Source organism: Hevea brasiliensis, chromosome 12 (assembly GCF_030052815.1).
Source record: "Hevea brasiliensis isolate MT/VB/25A 57/8 chromosome 12, ASM3005281v1, whole genome shotgun sequence".
Lineage (NCBI taxonomy): Eukaryota > Viridiplantae > Streptophyta > Magnoliopsida > Malpighiales > Euphorbiaceae > Hevea > Hevea brasiliensis.
In genome coordinates, this window is record NC_079504.1 from 28,548,367 (window position 1) to 28,568,809 (window position 20,443).

A 20,443-nucleotide genomic window follows, 5' to 3' on the forward strand; every position below is an offset into this window, starting at 1 on the left:
TTCTTCTAATTTTAAAATATATTATATATTTTTAACATAATCATATATATATAATTAAAATTAATATATAATTAAAATTAATATTTAATTAAAATTAATTATTTTAATTATAATTAATTATATTTTACTTCTGATGCGGTTCATTGTGATCTTTTATAATTAATGCATTGGTTTATTTCCTTTAAAAAAACTAAAAAATTAAAAATTAGAACAAAAATAGAAAAGGGTCAATACAAAACAGGACTATTTCGTCAATGAACTACTGTTAGCATCTCTTACCTCCAGGGCCTGAGAGTTTACAACCCAGCCTTGCTAAAAAGGCTTTTCTATTAAGAATTTTGGTTGATAACCAAATCCAAAACCGTCGAATATAAGTTTTCGGAACCACGACACAATCAATTTCCAGGAACGAAGACAGAATGCAATGCCTTGAACATCTCTAAAGTCTTGTCCTAATAATTAAATTGAATGGGGCTCACGAGCTTGTAGTTTATACTCATAGTATTCTGCAGACTTAGAATTTTGCATTGTTTTATTTGAATGAAATTTAAATGCCCACAGTTTAGCTTCAAATGATAATAATAATTATGGCTAACAAAAATTTGCACAAGCATCAACTGCTAATTTACAAGAAACTGACAATTGAATGAGGGCATTTAATATGAAAAATTATACAAGTCCAAGAACACACCTCTATGTAAGGAATTGACAACTTCTGTTTCTTCGATCTCTATGAAGTATTCCACCTATTCATGTTCCACAACTATGCAGCCAGAGTTCCTGAAGTTGCTTTCCTATCCTCAAACAATTTGGTTAGAGCAAGGTCAATTTGAGAAAACACTTCCTCTTTTGAAACACTTCCATCCACCTGATATCAACAAAATGGCTCCTTAATTTCTTAACATTATAGTACCAATTACATGTCTAATAAACACAAATGCCAATCTTACCCCTTTTCTTCCCAAAAAATTTTTCTTTGAATTTCTCTTATCTACCTTGAATGTTAAATTGAATGAAAAATCATCACCAAATCAATTTGCTCAGGTAAATAATATATCTATTTTGTAGCATCAGCAGCAACTTAATCACGAACATGTCACATTTTCAGATTTTCTAATAGGCCATGCAAGTTGTAAAAGGATCATATATATAATCTCTTTGACCGTAAAGATATACCTATTTCTATTCACATAGTTTAAAAAAATGAAGTTAATATAGTGAAAGTAATAAATTTTATCGAGTCTTTTTCTCATATATCATCCACTCATTTTGCTTAATTAAAAATTAAATGACTCATGTTACTAAATTATTCTTGGAACTAATGAATTTTAATTTTAATGCATATTAAATAAGGATATATTAGTAAACTAATAAATAAACTACCATTTCATAAGAGAAAGTGGCCTATTTGAGTCAAATGGAAAAGAAAAGCGAACCTATTTTTTTTGGAACTGAGGGAGTGTGTATGTATACACACACACACACACACTCACACACATATATATATATATAGAGAGAGAGAGAGAGTACCTTTAGCGTAACATCTTTATACAATGAAAGTACAGCCTCCACATTTTGGTGATGAGTGCGCAATCGCAACTTCACCTATATATAGCCATACAAGAAGGAAATAATATTATCAGTAAATGGTAATGAAATGCCATGATGAAGGAACCAAAGAAGACAGAGTCCTCCAAAGTCAAAATGTTCAAACTGCAGAAATAAGTTCAAGACATGCCTTCTCTTCAGTATCATCAAAACGTTGGGTAAGCCTAGCAGCAATTTCTTCATTCTCAGGAGGAGAATACTTCAAGTGGTATATCCTCCCAGTAACAGGGTCTAACCTGCGTCCAACCACCCTCTCAACAAGAAGCCCTTCAGGGACCTGCGAACAAAGAAGTACAGGTTCAAACATGATGCAAAGATAACCCAATGTCCATATTGACAATCAATTCTATACTGTTAACACGCAAAGGAAATCAATAAACTATCCACAAAGTGACAGTATTTAGTTCATATTTCACTTTTCTTAGAAGATGATAGAATTTAATTGAACACAAATGCTTACTTCTAGGAGAATGAAAACATCAGGCTGGAAGTCAAATTCCATGAGAGCAGTTGCTTGTGACATGCTCCTAGGGTATCCATCCAAAAGCCAACCATTTTCTTGAGCATCTGGCTTCAACAAACGCTCCTTCACTATCTTCAGGTAGAAATCAAGGAATTAACAGTGTGAGAACGATCAAGGCTAATATTTACTTTCAAAGAAAAGAGAGGAAAAAAAAAACAAGTAGCATCACCCCTACCGTGGCTACTATTTCATTTGGGACCAGTTGTCCTTTCTCCATGTATTCCTTTGCTCGCTTCCCGTTTTCACTCCCTGAAGCAATTTCTGCTCTCAACAGGTCTCCAGCAGCAACATGCACCAAACCATACTGCATTCATCATGAGGACTTTGATTCAATCTGTTTTTCTTCATCGGCAATTAAAAATGAGAAATGTGGAAGACTAATACTTTTAGTTGCTCTCTTATCCTGCCCAAGCCTCAATGAACACTAATGTGGCAATCAATTTCAAGTTTGCAAATATATATATCAACATCATTCAACTGTGAATAGGGTTTCTCTACATTTAGGAAACAAGATTAATCTAAATCTGAATTTTTCAAGAAAACTGACTTCCTTCTAATATATAGCTCATCCTCATAAACCACTGAAACAACTAAATAACTAGCAAATAAAATTTAGTTTTCAAATATGAAAATGGGAAACAAATTTCAGTTTGAGGTTGAGTGAGAAAGCAAGCAAGCAAGCTGATACAATCTCAAACATGTGATGAAATTCACCAGCTAAACTCAATCACAATCAGGCACTTCAAAGCTTGACTTAGGCACTTTTTAGAAAATCATGTTTAGATGCTGTTAAAAAAAAAAAACAGTTTAGTTGTTTTAGAGTTCTACGACCAAAATATGTTAAATTTAATTTTAAACTAATTTTTAATACCCTTTAATTAACATATTTGCGGATGTGTTTTTCTCTACAACAAAATGTCAAACCGACTCTAAAGCAACTATACCAGTCTACTAAACTAAGCCGCTCAACTCAGCTTGGCGCATTTACAGCACAACAAATCTCACAGTTTATTTCTCCATGTACCATTCTCTAGTGTGCAGAAGAAACTACAGATATAAGAAAAGAATAGACCTTTCGGAAAATTAGCCAATTATCACCTACAATAAACCAAATGGATCTTAAAACCAACATACCTCCATATTAAAATTAGCCTATCAGCCAATTATTACGTAAAGAAATCATACTTCCATATGATAAAGAATTAAAGAGAGCACAAGGGATTATTATTTTTTTTATCAAAATAAAAAGGGATAAGAGCGCAAAGGATAGAAATTAAAAGAAGGAATAAAAAGAAAAAGGCTTACTTTCTTAGTGATGAGCTCACATTGAGTACCCTTACCAGAAGCAGGAGCTCCTGATATCATTATTTTCAAGGGTTCTGGCTTAGCTGATGCTACAACCTGCTCATTTCATTATAAGCAAATTCAACTAAGTACCGACTGACAAATTAAAATTCCAAGCAATTTCATCTTTTATACATAAAACAAGTGATTCAATTTTCATTGCTTACCAAAGCTGTACCATGAGATTTCCCAAGACGAGGGGTGAATAGGGTTTGATTGGAACGGAGAGAAATGCAAGAATTACTAGAAGCAACTGACAATTTGGAGGAGAAGAAGAGCTTAGGGGTCTTAGCAGAGACAGAAGAGGGCGGACAAAGGGAAGCATAAGGCGGAGGAGATGACGGCGGTGGCCGTTGGGACTTGCCGCCCGCCCTGAAATTGACACCGCAGGTACTAATGGCTGCCATTTCTGTCCGGTGATGGCCTCCCTCTGTCTAAGCGCAGCCTGATGGTCAAAAATAGACAGAGGTGGAATTGTTGCTTGGCTGCTCAAGATCTGCAAATATATATACACTTGGACGGCATCTTCTGCTATGGTGGTTGCTCTGCAAAACGACAAATATTCAAAGGGCCTTGGCCCATCTTGGCTGTTGTCGTTTTAAGTCTGCGCGCAAAAGCAATTAATCTACAATTTTTTAAAGGATAAATTATTATTTACTCCGTATTTTTATAAAACTAATTATTTAATTTTTATATTTTAAAAAATATATTATTTAATTTTTATATTTATTTTTATTAAATTATTTAATTTTTTTCATAATTTTTTATAAATTAATATTTATCAAATTACTATTTAGTCTTTCTATTTTAGTGAAACTGATTAGTTCATTCTTATATTTTAAAAAAATATATTAATTAATATTTATAATTTAACTATTTAGTCTCATAATTATTTTTAATATCTAAATTATATTAATCCTCTTCCCTTTATTTCTCTTTTATTCGCCATTATTTCTCTTTCTCCTTATGTTTTTTTCTGTTTATATTCACATCATTTTCTCTTCATTCTGTCTTTACTTTCATTTATTGATAAAAATAGTATAAATTATCTACACTAAAAAGTTAATAAGTTTCCTATATTTTTTAAAATATATAGATCAATTAATTAATTTTAATAAAATAATTAGACTAAATAGTAATATTTTTTAAAATATAAGAATTAACTAATTAGTTTCCTTAAAATAGAAAGACTAAATAGTAATTTGAATAGCACAAATAATGAAAAATTTAATAAAGAGACTAAATAATTTAATAGAAGCAATATACATGGACTAAATAGAGTATTTTTTAAAATATATAGACTAAGTAGTTAATTTCGTTATAATACAGAGATTAAATAATAATTTAAAAAAAAATTATTCCAAATAGAAAAATCTTATTGGTCTTATTATTATTAAATCACTTAAATTGCCTTTAATATATTAATTTTATGACTTTTTAGTGTTTTTTTTATATTTTTTAACTATTATATTTCTTTGAATTTTTGAAATATAAAATGTCATTTAAAATGATTCTAGAATCAAATATGCAAATTGTAATTATTTTCAAGTATCTAAAGGGATTTAATAGGTCTTTCGTTTTCTCTCATTTTTTTTTTCAAATATCCTAAGCCTAAAGAAACTAATGGATTTTACCTTACCTTTACGTGCTTATGCCTTTAAATCATTATCTTTAATAATTCTTCAATCATAGCATGATCTTTGATCTCTTGTTGCTTTTCAATCTTCCATAGCCATTTTTCATCATTTGCAAACCTAAAACACTTCTTATACACTTTGTTAAATGGATTACCTTTAATTTTGTTATTATCAAAATCATACCCATATCAATGCAATGGTGGTAATAGCAAGATTTACTTCATAATATCGGTTCAAGGAACAATCATGATTGGTATGAGGAGGCTATAAGGGTTTAGTAACATCAACTAAAATTGACAGGTCTTTCAAGCTCCTGGAAACATTGCATTTTACTATGCCTATTCCATGCTCTTGCTACTACAAATTCAAATTTTTAGCAGAGACACTTTACCTGAATGCTCTTTTTACTAATTATTTTTTGTTGGTTACGTACACACATAACCAGATAGCCATGCAGGGAAATTAAGGTGATGTGACTACTTAAAGATTCTGCCCCATTGCTTATCACCGAGAAAAAAAAAATGTCCTTAGTGCCTCTGTTAATGTTGTTTGAGCGTTCCCTTGCGATTGCTAACGTAACCGAAGGAAAGGGGGGGGACCGGTTTCTGGGGTGGTCACAGCTTGTGGGTAGAGATAGAGCAGGAGATTAAGCCGATGGAGTCGAAAAGAACCAAGGGAATATAGAGATGTTTTTGTAATTTAAAATATTTTCCTCCCGTTTTCCTCTCAATCTGAAGAGAAAAACAGAAGTAAAATATAACATTTATTTTCCTTTAATTTTTTTTTCCTTATTTTCCTTTAAAAAAAAAATCAGCACGCTTAGTTTCTCTTTTGCTTATGGATGCTGCCAAAAGAAGAGAAAGAAGGAGAAAAGAAAGGGAATAAGGCGTGGCGCAGGAGATGAAATTGGACTGTGTCCAAGTTTGTCCTTTCCTTTTTTTTTTTTTTTAAATAATATAATAAAATAATATTTAATTAAATAAAATACTTAAAGTATTTAAAATAAAAATAAAATATTTATAAAATAAAATATATTAATAAAATAATATTTTCAATTATCCAACTAATCATAATTTATTTGTGATGTTCAATAAAATTGATACAAGTCAGCATTAATGTCCATGTCATTGCGCGTACAAATTATATATATGATCAAGTTCACTAATAGCAAGGATTTAATAGTTACAATTTTATAAAGGGCTTGACTTAGTAGATAAAAATCTGTGTGTAAAAATGTATAAATAAAGATAATTTGATAAATGTGAAACACTTTTTAAATATGCAATGTATATTTAGTCATTTATTAAATTTTTTTATTTGAATTTTAAAATTTATAATTTTTTTCTTTTATTATTGGTCATCCAATCAAATACTACTAACTCTCTAACCTATTACCTTTCATCAATTATTTAACCAATTAGAGATTATTCCACCATCCATTTAGCTTATCAGAATATATCATCCCTTTAACTTAACAGAGCCCACTATTACTCTAACTAATAATGACCTGTCTTAATCTCTAACTCTATAACCCTTCTTAAGTAAGAGACTCCATAACTCATCTCAAAAATTTTCTTCATATATCCATTTCCCTTTTTTTTTTTCTGAATCAAATTCATATTTCTAATTTTATACGTCCTTCAACCTCTACAATAATGGGAGACAATTTGATTTTCATAATAGGAAAGAAAAAAAGAAAATGTCGAGTTGCTCCAAAATTGAACCAAATAAACTAAAAAATTCAAAAATAAAAATTGAACCAAATTGAATTTCAATAAAAATCGAACCAAAATTTTAAATCAAATTTGTTCAGTCAATTATTTCAATCTGAACCTAATAATTCTCATCCTTATGTAATTGATTAATTAGTTATGATGCAATTCATCATAGTTACTCGATTTGTGATCTAATTAACTATGATTTACTTGATTAATTGATAAAATACCCAATAGTACTTGATTATTATGTAATTAATCATGATCACTTGATTTATGATGTAATTGACTATAATTATTTGATTTATGATCTAATTGATCAATTGATAAAATACTAGATAGTATTTGATTATGATGCAATTGATCATAGTTACTCGATTTATGATTTAATTAATTATAATCTACTTAATTAATTGATAAAATACCTGATAGCACTTGATTATGATATAATTGATCGTAATTACTTGATTTATTATCTAATTAATTATTATCTACTTGATTAATTGATAAAATATTTGTACTTGATTGTAATCTAATTGATCATACTTACTTGATTTAAGATCTAATTGATTAATAGTTACTTGATTAATTGATCTAATTGATTATAATGTAATTGATCATAGTCACTTGATTTATGATCTTATTGACAAATATTACTTGATTAATTAATCTAATTATTAATAGTTACTTGGTTAATTGATCTAATTGATTATAATCTAATTTATCATAGTTATATAATTTATGATCTAATTGATTAAGTGTTTTGATTTTCACAAGAGAGCAGAAAAAAGGAAAAATATTATGTTATCTTCAAAGCCGAACCAAATAAACTAAAAAATTCAAAACTAAAAACTAAATTTCTATAAAAACCAAACTGAATTTCTGAATTAATTCGATTTGATCAGTCGGTTATTTCTATCTGAACTGAATAATACTTACCCTATCTAATTGATTAATTGACTATAATGTAATTGATTGTAGTTACCTGATTTATGATCTAATTATTTATGATCTATTTGATTAATTGATAAAATAACCTATAGTACTTGATTATTATCTAATTGTTAATAGTTACTTGATTAATTGATCTAATTAATTATAATGTAATTGATTATAGTTACTAGATTTATGATTTAATTGACTAATAGTTTCTTGATTAATTAATCTAATTGTTAATAATTACTTGATTAATTTATCTAATTGATTAGCAATTCAATTTTCACAAGAGGGAAGGAAAAAAAAAATTATGCTGTCTCCAAAACCAAATCAAATAAACAAAAAAATTCAAAAGTGAAAATTGAGCCGAATCGAATTTCCACATAAACCGAATCAAATTTATAAATTAATTCAGTTTGGTTAGTTATTTCATTCTAAAATGAATAATACTCACCCTCTATCTAATTAATTATGGTGTAATTAATCATAGTTACTTAATTTGTAATCTAATTTATTATGATCTACTTAATTAATTGATAAAATAATATGATTATACTTGATTATGATGTAATTGATCATAATTGCTTGATTTATAATCTAATTAATTATGGTATACTTGATTAGTTGATAAAATACCTGATAATACTTGATTATAATATAATTGATTATAGTTACTTGATTTTTTATCTAATTAATAATGATCTACTCTTAATTGTTGAAATACACTATAGCACTTAATTATGATATAATTGATCATAGTTACTTCATTTATGATTTAATAAATTATGCTCTAATTGATTAATTGATAAAATACCTGGTAGTAGTTGATTATGATATAATTGATCATAATTACTTGATATATAATCTAATTAATTATTATCTACTTTATTAATTGGTAAAATAACTGATAGTACTTGATTATGATGTAATTTATTATAGTTACTTGATTAATAATTTAATTGATTATGATCTACTTGATTAATTGATAAAATAATTGAGTATACTTGATTATGATGTCATTAATTATAACTACTTGATTAATTGATAAAATATAATATTGTACTTGATTATAATGTAATTGGTAATAATTACATGATTTATATATGTTCTAATTGATCATGATTTACTTGATTAATTAATAAATACCCGGTAGTACTTGATTATAATATAATTAATTATGGTTACTTGATTTTTTATCTATTTGATTATGATCTACTTGATTAATTAATAAAATACCCAATACTATTTGATTATGATGTAATTAATCATAGTCACTTGATTATGATCTAATTGATCATAATTACTTAATTTATTATTTAATTGATTGTGATCTTTAATTGATGAAATAACCATAGTACTTGATTATAATCTAATTGATTATAATTATTTAATTTAAGATCTAATTGATTAATAGTTACTTGACTAATTTTTCTAATTTTTTATGATGTAATTGATCATAGTTACTTGATTAATTAATGTAATTGTTAATATTTACTTGATTAATTAATCTAATTGTTATGATATAATTGATCATAATTATGTAATTTATGATCTAATTGGTTCACTGATTACTCGGCCGATTTGGACTGGTCAACTATGGTTTGTTGAATAAATGATTTAAAGCTTGAACCAAACCGGTCAAACCAAATAGATATGATTGGTTGAATTTTTGGTAGGCAATGATTGATTGATTGAGAGATTAGTGGGATATATTAATTGGTTGAAAATTGGTGATATGTGATTGATTAAAAAATGCATTCCACCTAAATGAGATATTTATATTTTACACATACATCGAGTGTTGTATGGTAATTGATACATCTAATTTAGATAAAAATTTTCAAAATCGACCAATTCAATTTCCTACCTCTTTTTTTTTTTTTTGTCAAATTTGTCAAAATTGATTATTTTTTATTATTATTATTATTTTTAAAGTTTTGTCCACATTAAGCTTAAATCGGGCCGGAATTGAATTCTTACAAGTTGATCACTAAATCAAATCGCCAAGTCTCCTAAAATTAATCCAAAGATTAAAGAGCTAATTATTAAATTAAAATTTGAAAATTCTTTTTTGGGTAGACTTAATTTATTATAATTCAAGATAAAATATATAATGGGACCTACCTATTAAATAAGTAATATACTACATATTTATATTATGAGTTTATGATAAATCAAATTTAGATAAAAATTTCTTATATTTTTAAATATTTGTTAGCTAAAATTGAGGATTATTAGACCTCAATCTTATAAAAATCCAACCGTTCATGTAAGGATTAATTAAAAGAAAAATTAAAAATAAGGAATCTTCCATGCTGTTTGGCCTCAAACTTAGAGCATCCATTCAAAAGGCCTTTTTTTTTTTTTTTTAATGACAATGCAAGCATATGCTTTTAATGAAGATGGTTGGAATAATCAGTCACTGTGATAAATAATTTCGCAATTATTATATAAAATATTGAGTAAATAAATGTAAAAAAATAAATAAATTATTAAGAATGTTATAAAAAAAACATATAATAAAATTATAAAAGTTAAATGAATCAAATACAAAATATAAAATACAAGAAATAAAGAAATTGATCAATAATAAAATAAAAAATGTAAAATATAAAAATTTTATGATGAAAAAAATGATTTACTCTAATACTTTTTTTTTTTCACTCACATACAGATACATATTTTTTTATTTAATTTATTAACTCCAGTTGGAGTTAGAATAAAACATTTCACAATTTTAGGAACTATTTATTTAACAAAACTCTTGATTCCAATACACAAGAGTATATATATATATATATATATATATGCACTTAGAGTAGGAAGTATCCTCGGGCTAACTTTTTTATACACAAGATTAATTTTTTCTCAGGGGATTTTAAGGGTGCGCTCTCCCACATCGAAAAAAATTAGGTAATAAAATCGATCTATGTATAATAGTTTTATTGTAATCATTAATTATAGTGGGTCTCAAGTAAGTCCTACCATAATCAATGATTATAATTAAACTGTTATACGTATAATGATTTCACCAGATAAAAATTCTCAGCAGATGCATTTAGAATAAATAATTTTAAAGTGCTTTTTAACAGAGTTGAACCTTGATGGATAATAATTAATAAATTAAAAAATAAAAAATCCTCAATTGAATTTATTGTTTCATTTGGCATTTTTGTTTATTCTTGTAATTTTTTTTTTATCTTTTAAAAAATTTAACTATATCCAACTTAGTGAAAGATGATAGATGATAGATCACATTGATCATACATTGTGTAATACCAAAAGAAGGTGACAGCAAAAAAAGTCATAAAGCTTTTAACTTTGAGTCCATATATGGAGAGATTCAGATTATCTTGCTAACGCAAGCCATTTTCCTTGTGATGTTTTCGTTTTGTTTTTATGTGAAATACGTTTCATTGAGAAATTTTTTATAATATAAACAGACTTGGTTGTTTTTTCCCAGGCTATCACATTTCTTGCTGATATGGTAATAAATTACTATATACCAAGTAACCACTAGCTACCAACTATATGGTCTGGTAAATAGTAATAAATGGTAGATCACTAAATGTAAGAGTCTCAGTATAATTTGGCCAATCGTGTTCTGCAGTTGTTCTTGCCTTCTGGTTTCATGCAGTGGGAAACTTTTCTCAGTACTGAAACTGACCTAATTCATTTGTTTCTATCTCAAATCTTTCCTCGTTCTTTTCTTTTTCTTTTGGTGTGTCTCTCTTTTCTTTCCCTGATATTGTTCAAAGGAAGATGGAGGTTGATGCAGGAGATGATGGACGCATAAGAACAGGTAATTATTTCTTTCTACAAAGCAGTTGCTTGAATATTAGGTTATATTTTGGGGTGTTTGACTGTTGTGTATTTGTAGGAACCTTGGCAACTGCAACAGCCCATGCTTTTACTGCAGTAGTCGGTGCTGGAATATTAGCATTGCCATGGAGTGTGGCTCAACTGGGGTGGATCCTTGGTCCCTTTATTCTTATCTCCTTTGCATTTGTAACATATTACACTGCAATTCTTCTATGTGATTGCTATAGAACTCCTGACCCTGTCCATGGAAGAAGAAACTACACTTATATTGATGCTGTGAGAGCTCTTTTAGGTAATTTATTTTTATTTTTATTTTTACAATAGACATCATTTTCCTTTCATGTTCAAACAGTTTTTCTAGGCACTTCACCTTAGAATGCCAAAACTTATTCTTATATTTCTATTTATAAATTTGAGAATCTCTGAATATGATATCAATAGTCTTTTCAATCAGAAGTCTAAAATTCTAATCAAAATCTTGACAATCCCACTTTTATGGTCTGCATGTGGTTTTCACATTATAAATTTAATAAGCTTTGTGTAATTAAGGACATGCATGTTAAAATCTATTTATAAAACCATTATTATAAATTTCTACTTTTAAATTATCGGGATTTCACATGTTTCTAGTTCTTGTTTATAATAATAATAATAATAACTTGTCTTGTTTCTATATTTGCAGGTCCAAGAAATGAAGTTATTTGTGCTGTATTGCAGTATGCATTGCTATGGGGCACAATGATTGGCTACACAGTTACAACTGCCATTAGTATAGGGTGAGTTGCTTCTTAAACATGATTAAGCTTGATAGGTAGCTCACCTCTTTAAATTGAAAATTTTAAAGTATGTGAGTTTAATGAGAAAATTTTGCTTGAGACTGATAAATTCAATTTGTGGTTTGCACCATTCATTTTTCGTATTTTAAGTTCATAGCAAATCGAGTTTAAGTAAGAAAAATCCAATAATATTGCATAATGAGGAAGATTTTCAATTAGTGAATTAACATAAAGAAAAAGGAAATTAAATTACTAACAAAATCAACCACTTTGAATTAATTAATTTCTCAAACTCCAATTTGCTCTAGACTATATCTTAAATTTTTAATTCTTTGGACTTCCCAACAGGGCAGTGAAGAGGACAACATGTTTTCATGCAAAGGGACATAAAGCAAAATGTGGGGTATCAGGAAATCTATATATGGTCATATATGGTGGAATGCAAATAGTTTTGTCTCAATTTCCTAGCTTGGAAAAACTGGCTTTCATTTCAGTTGTTGCAGCTGTTACATCTTTAGCATATTCGCTCATTGCATTGTGTCTCTCTATTGCAAAACTTTCCTCAAACCATGAGTTTAAAGGAGGTATCATGGTTGCTATGGTCGACAACAATTTCACAGAAGCTACATCAACCAAAGTTTGGCATTGCTTTCAAGCTCTTGGAAACATTGCTTTTGCCTATACTTTCTCCATGCTGTTACTAGAAATTCAGGTTCTTCTCTTTTTACCTATATATATAATAAGGGGAAAATTTAATTTTCTAGACCCGATATATCATGAACTGAGATATAAATATGTGGGTTCCACCATATACATCATGTTTGAGAAAATTATTGAGTAAACTTGATCCACTATGCACATAAAATACAAATACATGATATCCATATATTTTATAACCGAATCCCACCATATAGTTTATATTTTGAGTCTGGTCCATTATAAACTAGGTCCAGTAAGAATTTATCATATAATAATTCCTTTTTTTTAATTTTTTTTATATGTTAAAATCTTTGAAGTGAATTTAATAAAGTCATTGCTGCAATTACTCCAGAAGTGTAGTGAATTCTGTGTTAATAATTACTTAACAACATTGCCGCAGGACACATTGAAGTCACATCCGCCAGAAAATAAAGTCATGAAGAGAGTAACATCGTATGCCATTGGCGGAACAGCATTGTTTTACATTTCTGTGGGATGCATGGGATATGCTGCATTTGGAAATGATATTCCTGGAAATGTTCTTGCTGGATTTTATCAACCATTCTGGCTTGTTGACATTGCCAACCTTTCTGTAATCATACATTTAATTGGTGCTTATCAGGTTCCCTCTCTCTCTCTCTCTCTCTCTCTCTCTCTCTCACATATGAGTGCCATTTAGTGATTTCTTGATGTTTGGTTAATTCCAGTCTTTGTTTCATTGACTGCTCTCCAGGTGTTTAGCCAACCCATTTTTGCCATCAATGAGAAGCTGCTTGCATCAAAATGGCCAACATCATGTTTTGCTACTATTTACACAATCAGACTGCCATTCACACATAAAGGTGTCTTCAGCTTTACACTAACTAGGCTATTTCTTCGAACCGTTTTCGTCATTTTCACGACTGCAGTTGCAATGATGCTTCCATTTTTCAATGCAATTCTGGCTTTTCTGGGAGCTATTTCTTTTTGGCCATTAACAGTGTACTACCCAATAAGGATGTACATGGTGCAAACAAAAATCATAAGAGGGAGCTATCGTTGGATGAGTTTTCAAGGTTTAAGCTTGGTGTGTTTGATTGTGAGTCTCATTTCAGGTATAGGTTCAGTTGCAGGCATGTTAGAACGTCTCAAGCAAGCAAAGCTGTTTCATATTGATATGTAGTTGCAGCACTCTTTGTTATATTTTGAATCTGTGGTCGAACTTGTTCATTTTCCAGATATTTTCAGCAAAGTTTGAGTTCATTTTTGTCTTGAAATTATTCTCCATGGTCTTGTGTGCGTAAATCATTTCAGCCTTAGATTAAACATATCAAGATGGTAATTTAACAAATAATAAAAACACATAATTATAAGCAAAACAACAAGTAGAACAAGGCATGAATGTAAATAATTTAATCATATTCCTCTTCCCCATTTGAGCAAAAACAAGAAGACTGCCCATCAAAGATTCTTTAAGCAATTTCCCATTTAGACAATCCCAGAGCATATAGCATTATGAGTTAATAAAAAGGTGTTATGGAAAGTCAATCACTATATTATTTCTCTGTATATTCTGTATTTTGTATTTCTATTTAGGATTTTTTATTTAGGATTTCTTCCTAATTAGTAGAACACAATTATAGGAATCAATTGTATATATATACCTATGTACAGATTAATTGAAATTAAGGAAAATCATCTCTTTCTACATGGTATCAGAGCAGGTAATCTATCTAGAGTGACTATTTGTTCTCACTACCCAGCTTAGGAGAGACTTTGGCTGCCAACCGGCTGTTTCGACTCCAATCAACATTGCCGGCGTTGCCTCAACCCCCTTATTCCACAACTGTGTGCTGTTGCCTGATCCAATACACCATTAAATGACTTATGAGGTTTGGCTCTCAGATCCTATTTCGGTATTTGCTTGATTTGTGATTTTGGATTATTTTGCTGCTGTAAGCACTTTGGATTAGCATTTCGGTTAGTTTTCTTTGTCTCAACAAATGGCAGACAATAAGAATGTTATTTTTGATGTGATTCCGGTGATGACTAAGATCACGGAACACAAACTTAATGGTTCGAATTACCTGGAGTGGAGTAAGATTGTGAGGGTCTATTTGCGTAGCATTGATAAGGATGATCACCTTACTAATGATCCACCTACGGATGATACACGACAAACTTGGCTAAGGGAGGATACTCGGTTGTTTTTGCAGCTTCGGAACTCGATTCACAGTGAGGTAATTAGTTTAATTAATCACTGTGAATTTGTTAAGGAATTGATGGATTACTTAGATTTTCTGTATTATGGTAAAGGGAATATCTCCCGTATTTATGATATTTGTAAGACATTCTACTGTGTTGAGAAAGAGGATAAGTCTCTCACGGCTTATTTTATGGATTTTAAACGAGTATATGAGGAACTTAATGTATTATTGCCTTTTAGTCCTGATGTGAAAGTTCAGCAAGCCCAACGAAAGCAACTGATTGTTATGAGTTTTCTTGCAGGCCTTCCTTCAGAGTATGAGACTGCTAAATCTCAGATTCTCTCCAGTTCTGAGATTTTCTCTTTTCATGAAACGTTCACACGAGTCATTCGTACAGAGAGTACCCAATCTTCACAGTCTGCCAGTAGTGCTTTTATTAGCCGTAATCCAAATGGACAAAAGGGTAATAGAAGAGGAAGTAGAGGAGGAATTACAGGCAACAGAAGTAATCAGCGTAATGGAGAGGCTACTTCTAATCAGGACTCAAGAGGAGTCATTTGTTATTATTGCCATGAGCCTGACCATACAAAATATAATTGTCCGCAACTTCAGAGGAAAAATCAGCGATCACAGATGGCAAATATGGCAGCAGAGGATTCTACAGTATCTTCCTCTGAGAAAACTATTTTGGTATCTGTAGAGGATTTTGCACAGTTTTCCCAGTATCAGGCATCTCTAAAGCCTACCAGTTCCTCTGTCACTGCGATCGCTTAGTCAGGTAAATCCACTACATGCCTTGTGTCTTCCTCATCCAAATGGGTTATTGATTCTAGTGCGACAGATTACATGACAAGTAATTCTAGTCTTCTATCTGCTTTTCAGTCTAATCTCACTTCCTCTACTGTTACTTTAGCTGATGGTTCTACTTTTTGTGTCATGGGTTCTAGAACTGCAAATCCGACTTCGTCAATTTCTTTGTCATCTGTTTTGTGTCTACCAAAATTCTCTTTTAATCTACTTTCTGTTAGTAAACTTACTCATACCTTAAATTGTTATGTTTCCTTTTTTCCTGACCAGTGTTTGTTTCAAGATCTTACGACGAAGCAGATTATTGGTAGAAGACGTGAGTTAGGTGGTCTATACATTCTGGAAAATCATGTACCGTGGTCGCTTGTTTGCTCCAGTACCTTAACACCTCATGAAGCTCATTGTAGATTGGGCCATCTTTCTTTGTCTACCATGAAAAAGCTGTGTCTTTATTAGTACTAGAATGTGAGTCATGTCAGTTTGTAAAACAACATCGTTTGCCTTCTGTGTTTAAAGTCAATAAACAAGCTTCATCCCTTTTTGAGTTAGTTCATTCTGATGTTTGGGGTCCTTATTCTGTTACTTCTAAAATCAGATTTCGTTATTTTGTTACTTTTGTTGATGATTACTCTCGTGTTACCTGATTATATTTAATGAAGAATCGTTCTGAGTTATTTTCTATCTTTTGTGCCTTTTGTAATAAAATCAAAACTCAATTTAATATTTGTGTGTGCATATTAAGAAGTGACAATGCCAAAGAATACTTTTCAGCACAATTTTAGTTTTTTATGACACAAAATGGCATGCTTCATCAATCTTCCTGTGTAGATACCCCATCCCAAAATTGCATGGCCGAAAGAAAAAATTGACATCTTCTTAAGGTAACTCGTGCTCTTCTTTTTCAGATGAAAGTTCCTAAACACTTTTGGGCAGATGCAGTTTCTACGGCATGTTTTTTGATCAATCGTATACCGTCTTCTGTCCTTAATGAGGATATTCCTTATACTTCTTTATTTCCTACAAAATCTTTGTTCCCTGTTGAACCCCGTATTTTTTGTTGTACCTGTTTTGTGCGTGATGTTCGTCCACAGGTTACTAAATTGGATCCAAAGTCTCTCAAATGTGTCTTCCTTGGGTACTCCCGGCTGCAAAAAGGGTATGTACCTGTTTTGTGCGTGATGTTCGTCCACAGGTTACTAAATTGGATCCAAAGTCTCTCAAATGTGTCTTCCTTGGGTACTCCCGGCTGCAAAAAGGGTATCGCTGTTTCTCTCCTACTCTTAATCGTTATCTTGTTTCTGCAAATGTCAAATTTTTTTAGTCCACTCCATTTTTTCCTCAATCATCTGTGTATGAGAGTCAGGGGGAGGAGGATGATCTCTTAATATATACTGTCCAACCAATGTCTGGTCCTCTCCCACAGCCTATTCCTTCTGTCTCTAGATCTACTCGACCTTCGGTTGTTCATGTTTATTCCAGGAGATTGGAGATTCCTGACTCAGATCCTCCACCAGCTACTTCGTTGGGAGATCTTGTACCTCATACTGATCATGATTCTGATCTAGACTTACCCATTGCTCTTCGTAAAGGTAAACGTTCATGTACTTACCCTATCTCTTCTTTTGTTTCTTATAATAAATTGTCTTCTTGTTTTCGGTGTTTTGTAACTTCTTTAGACTCTGTTCCTATCCCTAATACTGTTAGTGAGGCATTGTCTCATCCTGGCTGGTGTGCTGCTATGAAAGAGGAAATGGAGGCTTTAGATGCTAATGGTACATGGGAACTGTTGCCTTTGTCCACTGGTAAGAAAGCTATTGGTTGCAAATGGGTATTTACAGTAAAGGTAAATCCTGATGGTTCTGTGGCTAGGTTAAAAGCACGCCTTGTAACAAAAGGATATGCTCAGACATATGGGATTGATTACTCTGACACTTTTTCTCCTGTAGCTACACTTACTTCTGTTCGCTTGTTTATCTCTTTAGCAGCTACATATGATTGGCCCCTTCACCAATTGGATATCAAGAATGCTTTTCTTCATGGTGATCTTCAGGAGGAGGTGTATATGGAGCAACCACCTGGGTTTGTTGCTCAGGGGGAGTTTGGTAAAGTTTATAGGCTTCGGAAGTCTCTTTACGGCTTGAAACAAAGTCCTAGGGCTTGGTTTGGGAGATTCAGTGAAGCAGTACAGGAATTTGGTATGCAAAAGAGTAAGTGTGATCACTCAGTATTTTATAGGCAATCTGAGGCTTGTCTAATTTTCCTGGTAGTCTATGTGGATGACATTGTCATCACTGGGAGTGACTCTGCAGATATTTCATCTCTTAAAACCTTCCTCCAAACCCAGTTTCAGACCAAAGACTTGGGATTGTTAAAGTATTTCTTGGGTATTGAAGTTATGAAAAGTAAGAAGGGTATTTTCTTGTCTCAAAGAAAATATGTCCTCGATTTATTGATAGAGACAGGAAAATTAGGTGCTAAGCCTTGTAGTGCACCAATGACTCCAAATTTACAACTGTTAGCAGGAGATAGTGAGTTGTTTGAAGATCCAGAGAGATACAGGAGATTAGTAGGAAAATTAAACTACCTTACAGTCACTCGTCCTGACATTGCTTATGTCGTTAGTGTGGTAAGTCAATTTATGTCTTCCCCAACTATTGCTCATTGGGAAGCCTTGGGACAAATCTTGTGTTATCTGAAGGGCGCTCCAGGAAGAGGTTTATTATATGGTAATCATAGGCATTTGAATGTTGAATGTTTTTCAAATGCCGACTGGACTGGATCTAAGGTTGACAAGAGGTCAACTACTGGATATTGCATTTTTGTTAGAGGAAATTTGGTGTCTTGGAGAAGCAAGAAGCAGAGTATAGTTTCTCGATCTAGTGCTGAATCCGAATACAAAGCCATGGCTCAATCAGTATGTGAGATAATGTGGATACTTCAATTACTAGATGAGACAGGTTTTAAGACCTCCTTGCCTGCGAAATTGTAATGTGATAATCAAGTTGCTCTCTATATTGCTTCTAATTCGGTGTTTCATGAGCGGACCAAACATATTGAGATTGATTATCACTTTGTTCGTGAAAAGATTCAACAACAGATCATCTCAACAGGACACATCAAAACTGGAGAGCAGTTAGGAGATATTTTCACAAAAGCTCTGAATGGAGCTAGAATTGACTACATTTGTAATAAATTGGGCATGATTAACACCTATGCTCCAACTTGAGGGGGAGTGTTATGGAAAGTCAATCACTATATTATTTCTCTGTATATTCTGTATTCTGTATTCCTATTTAGAATTTCTTATTTATGATTTCTTCCTAATTAGTAGAACACAATTATAGGAATCAATTGTATATATATACCCATGTACAGATTAATTGAAATTAAGGAGAATCATCTCTTTCTACATAAGGAATACTATATGATAAAGCATATCTGATACAAGTCACAATGATTAACAATACAAGGGGTATACAAAACACCACACATGCTAATAATTATTTATATGAAATCTCCTAAATAAACATATTTGAAAGAAAATATTAGAAAAGAATATACAAAACACCACCTTTATGAGAAGGATACATAAGCATTTTGCATGGCAGTGTTGTGAGCAAATTTAGGTTCACCAGTGAACTCAAACTTTCAACAAAAAATATCTAATTGAGTATTATGGATAGTGAGGCTTATAAGACTTAATTATATAGGTTTATAGGATATATATTTACTTACGTTTTGTGATAATCATTGGCAGAGGAAGCTTCTAGTAGTAACTTCAATGAAGGTAAAATTGGTGTTGAGTTCCTTACCCAGAAACCACTCGGATGAATTATCATTGGAACTTGACATAAAGTAATGAGAATAAATGGGGAAGAAATCAGTCACAAATTACACTCTACAAACAAAATAACAGGATGATATTAAGGTTGATTTCTTAGCAAAATTCACCTATGAAATTATTCGATACATCCAATATTCTGAAAAATTGTGTATCCTACTTCCTCTCGTTCATCAATCATGTAAATCTAATTTCTACATTTTCAAGCGAACCTTGATTCTAGTAACTACAAGATGTATTATTAATGCACTCGATAATTTTATTAATCACAGAGGAAACAGCCTACTGCAAGTAATGGTGAAGCAAATATTCAACTAATAAGAAAATAAAGATACAGAGTAATGATTAGGTTTCATGATGTTGGACTAGCAATACAGTGGTCGAATCCCCACCTTATAATGCAATGAAAATAGAGTGGTTCGTTTTCTCAAGGTATTTTTCATTTCAAAAATTTCCAATTCATCATTATAAGAAACATTAAAATTACCCCAAAAGAGTTCTTTTAAGACAAAATAGGAAACATTAGGAAAAAAGAAAAAGACCAATCTA

At 30.9% G+C, this 20,443-nt stretch overlaps 2 protein-coding genes across 2 annotated transcripts; one reads left to right on the forward strand and one right to left on the reverse strand.

The window, feature by feature from the left end:
- Nucleotides 1-513: 513 nt before the first annotated feature.
- On the reverse strand, nt 514-3,970 carry LOC110649711 (adenylate kinase, chloroplastic). The gene is made up of 7 exons (XM_021804399.2): nt 3,643-3,970; nt 3,437-3,532; nt 2,307-2,435; nt 2,069-2,203; nt 1,739-1,885; nt 1,531-1,605; nt 514-868 (listed from the first exon to the last, which is right to left on the reverse strand). The coding sequence occupies exons 1-7, from the start codon at nt 3,880-3,882 to the stop codon at nt 764-766; spliced, it is 927 nt and encodes a 308-aa protein (XP_021660091.2). The 5' UTR covers nt 3,883-3,970; the 3' UTR covers nt 514-763.
- A 7,370-nt stretch (nt 3,971-11,340) lies between these two features.
- LOC110649708 (amino acid permease 1-like) lies at nt 11,341-14,316 on the forward strand. The gene is made up of 6 exons (XM_021804393.2): nt 11,341-11,565; nt 11,644-11,877; nt 12,268-12,361; nt 12,710-13,073; nt 13,461-13,682; nt 13,794-14,316. Exons 1-6 carry the CDS (start codon nt 11,526-11,528, stop codon nt 14,220-14,222), a joined length of 1,383 nt encoding a protein of 460 aa, XP_021660085.1. The 5' UTR covers nt 11,341-11,525; the 3' UTR covers nt 14,223-14,316.
- The last annotated feature ends 6,127 nt before the right edge of the window (nt 14,317-20,443 follow it).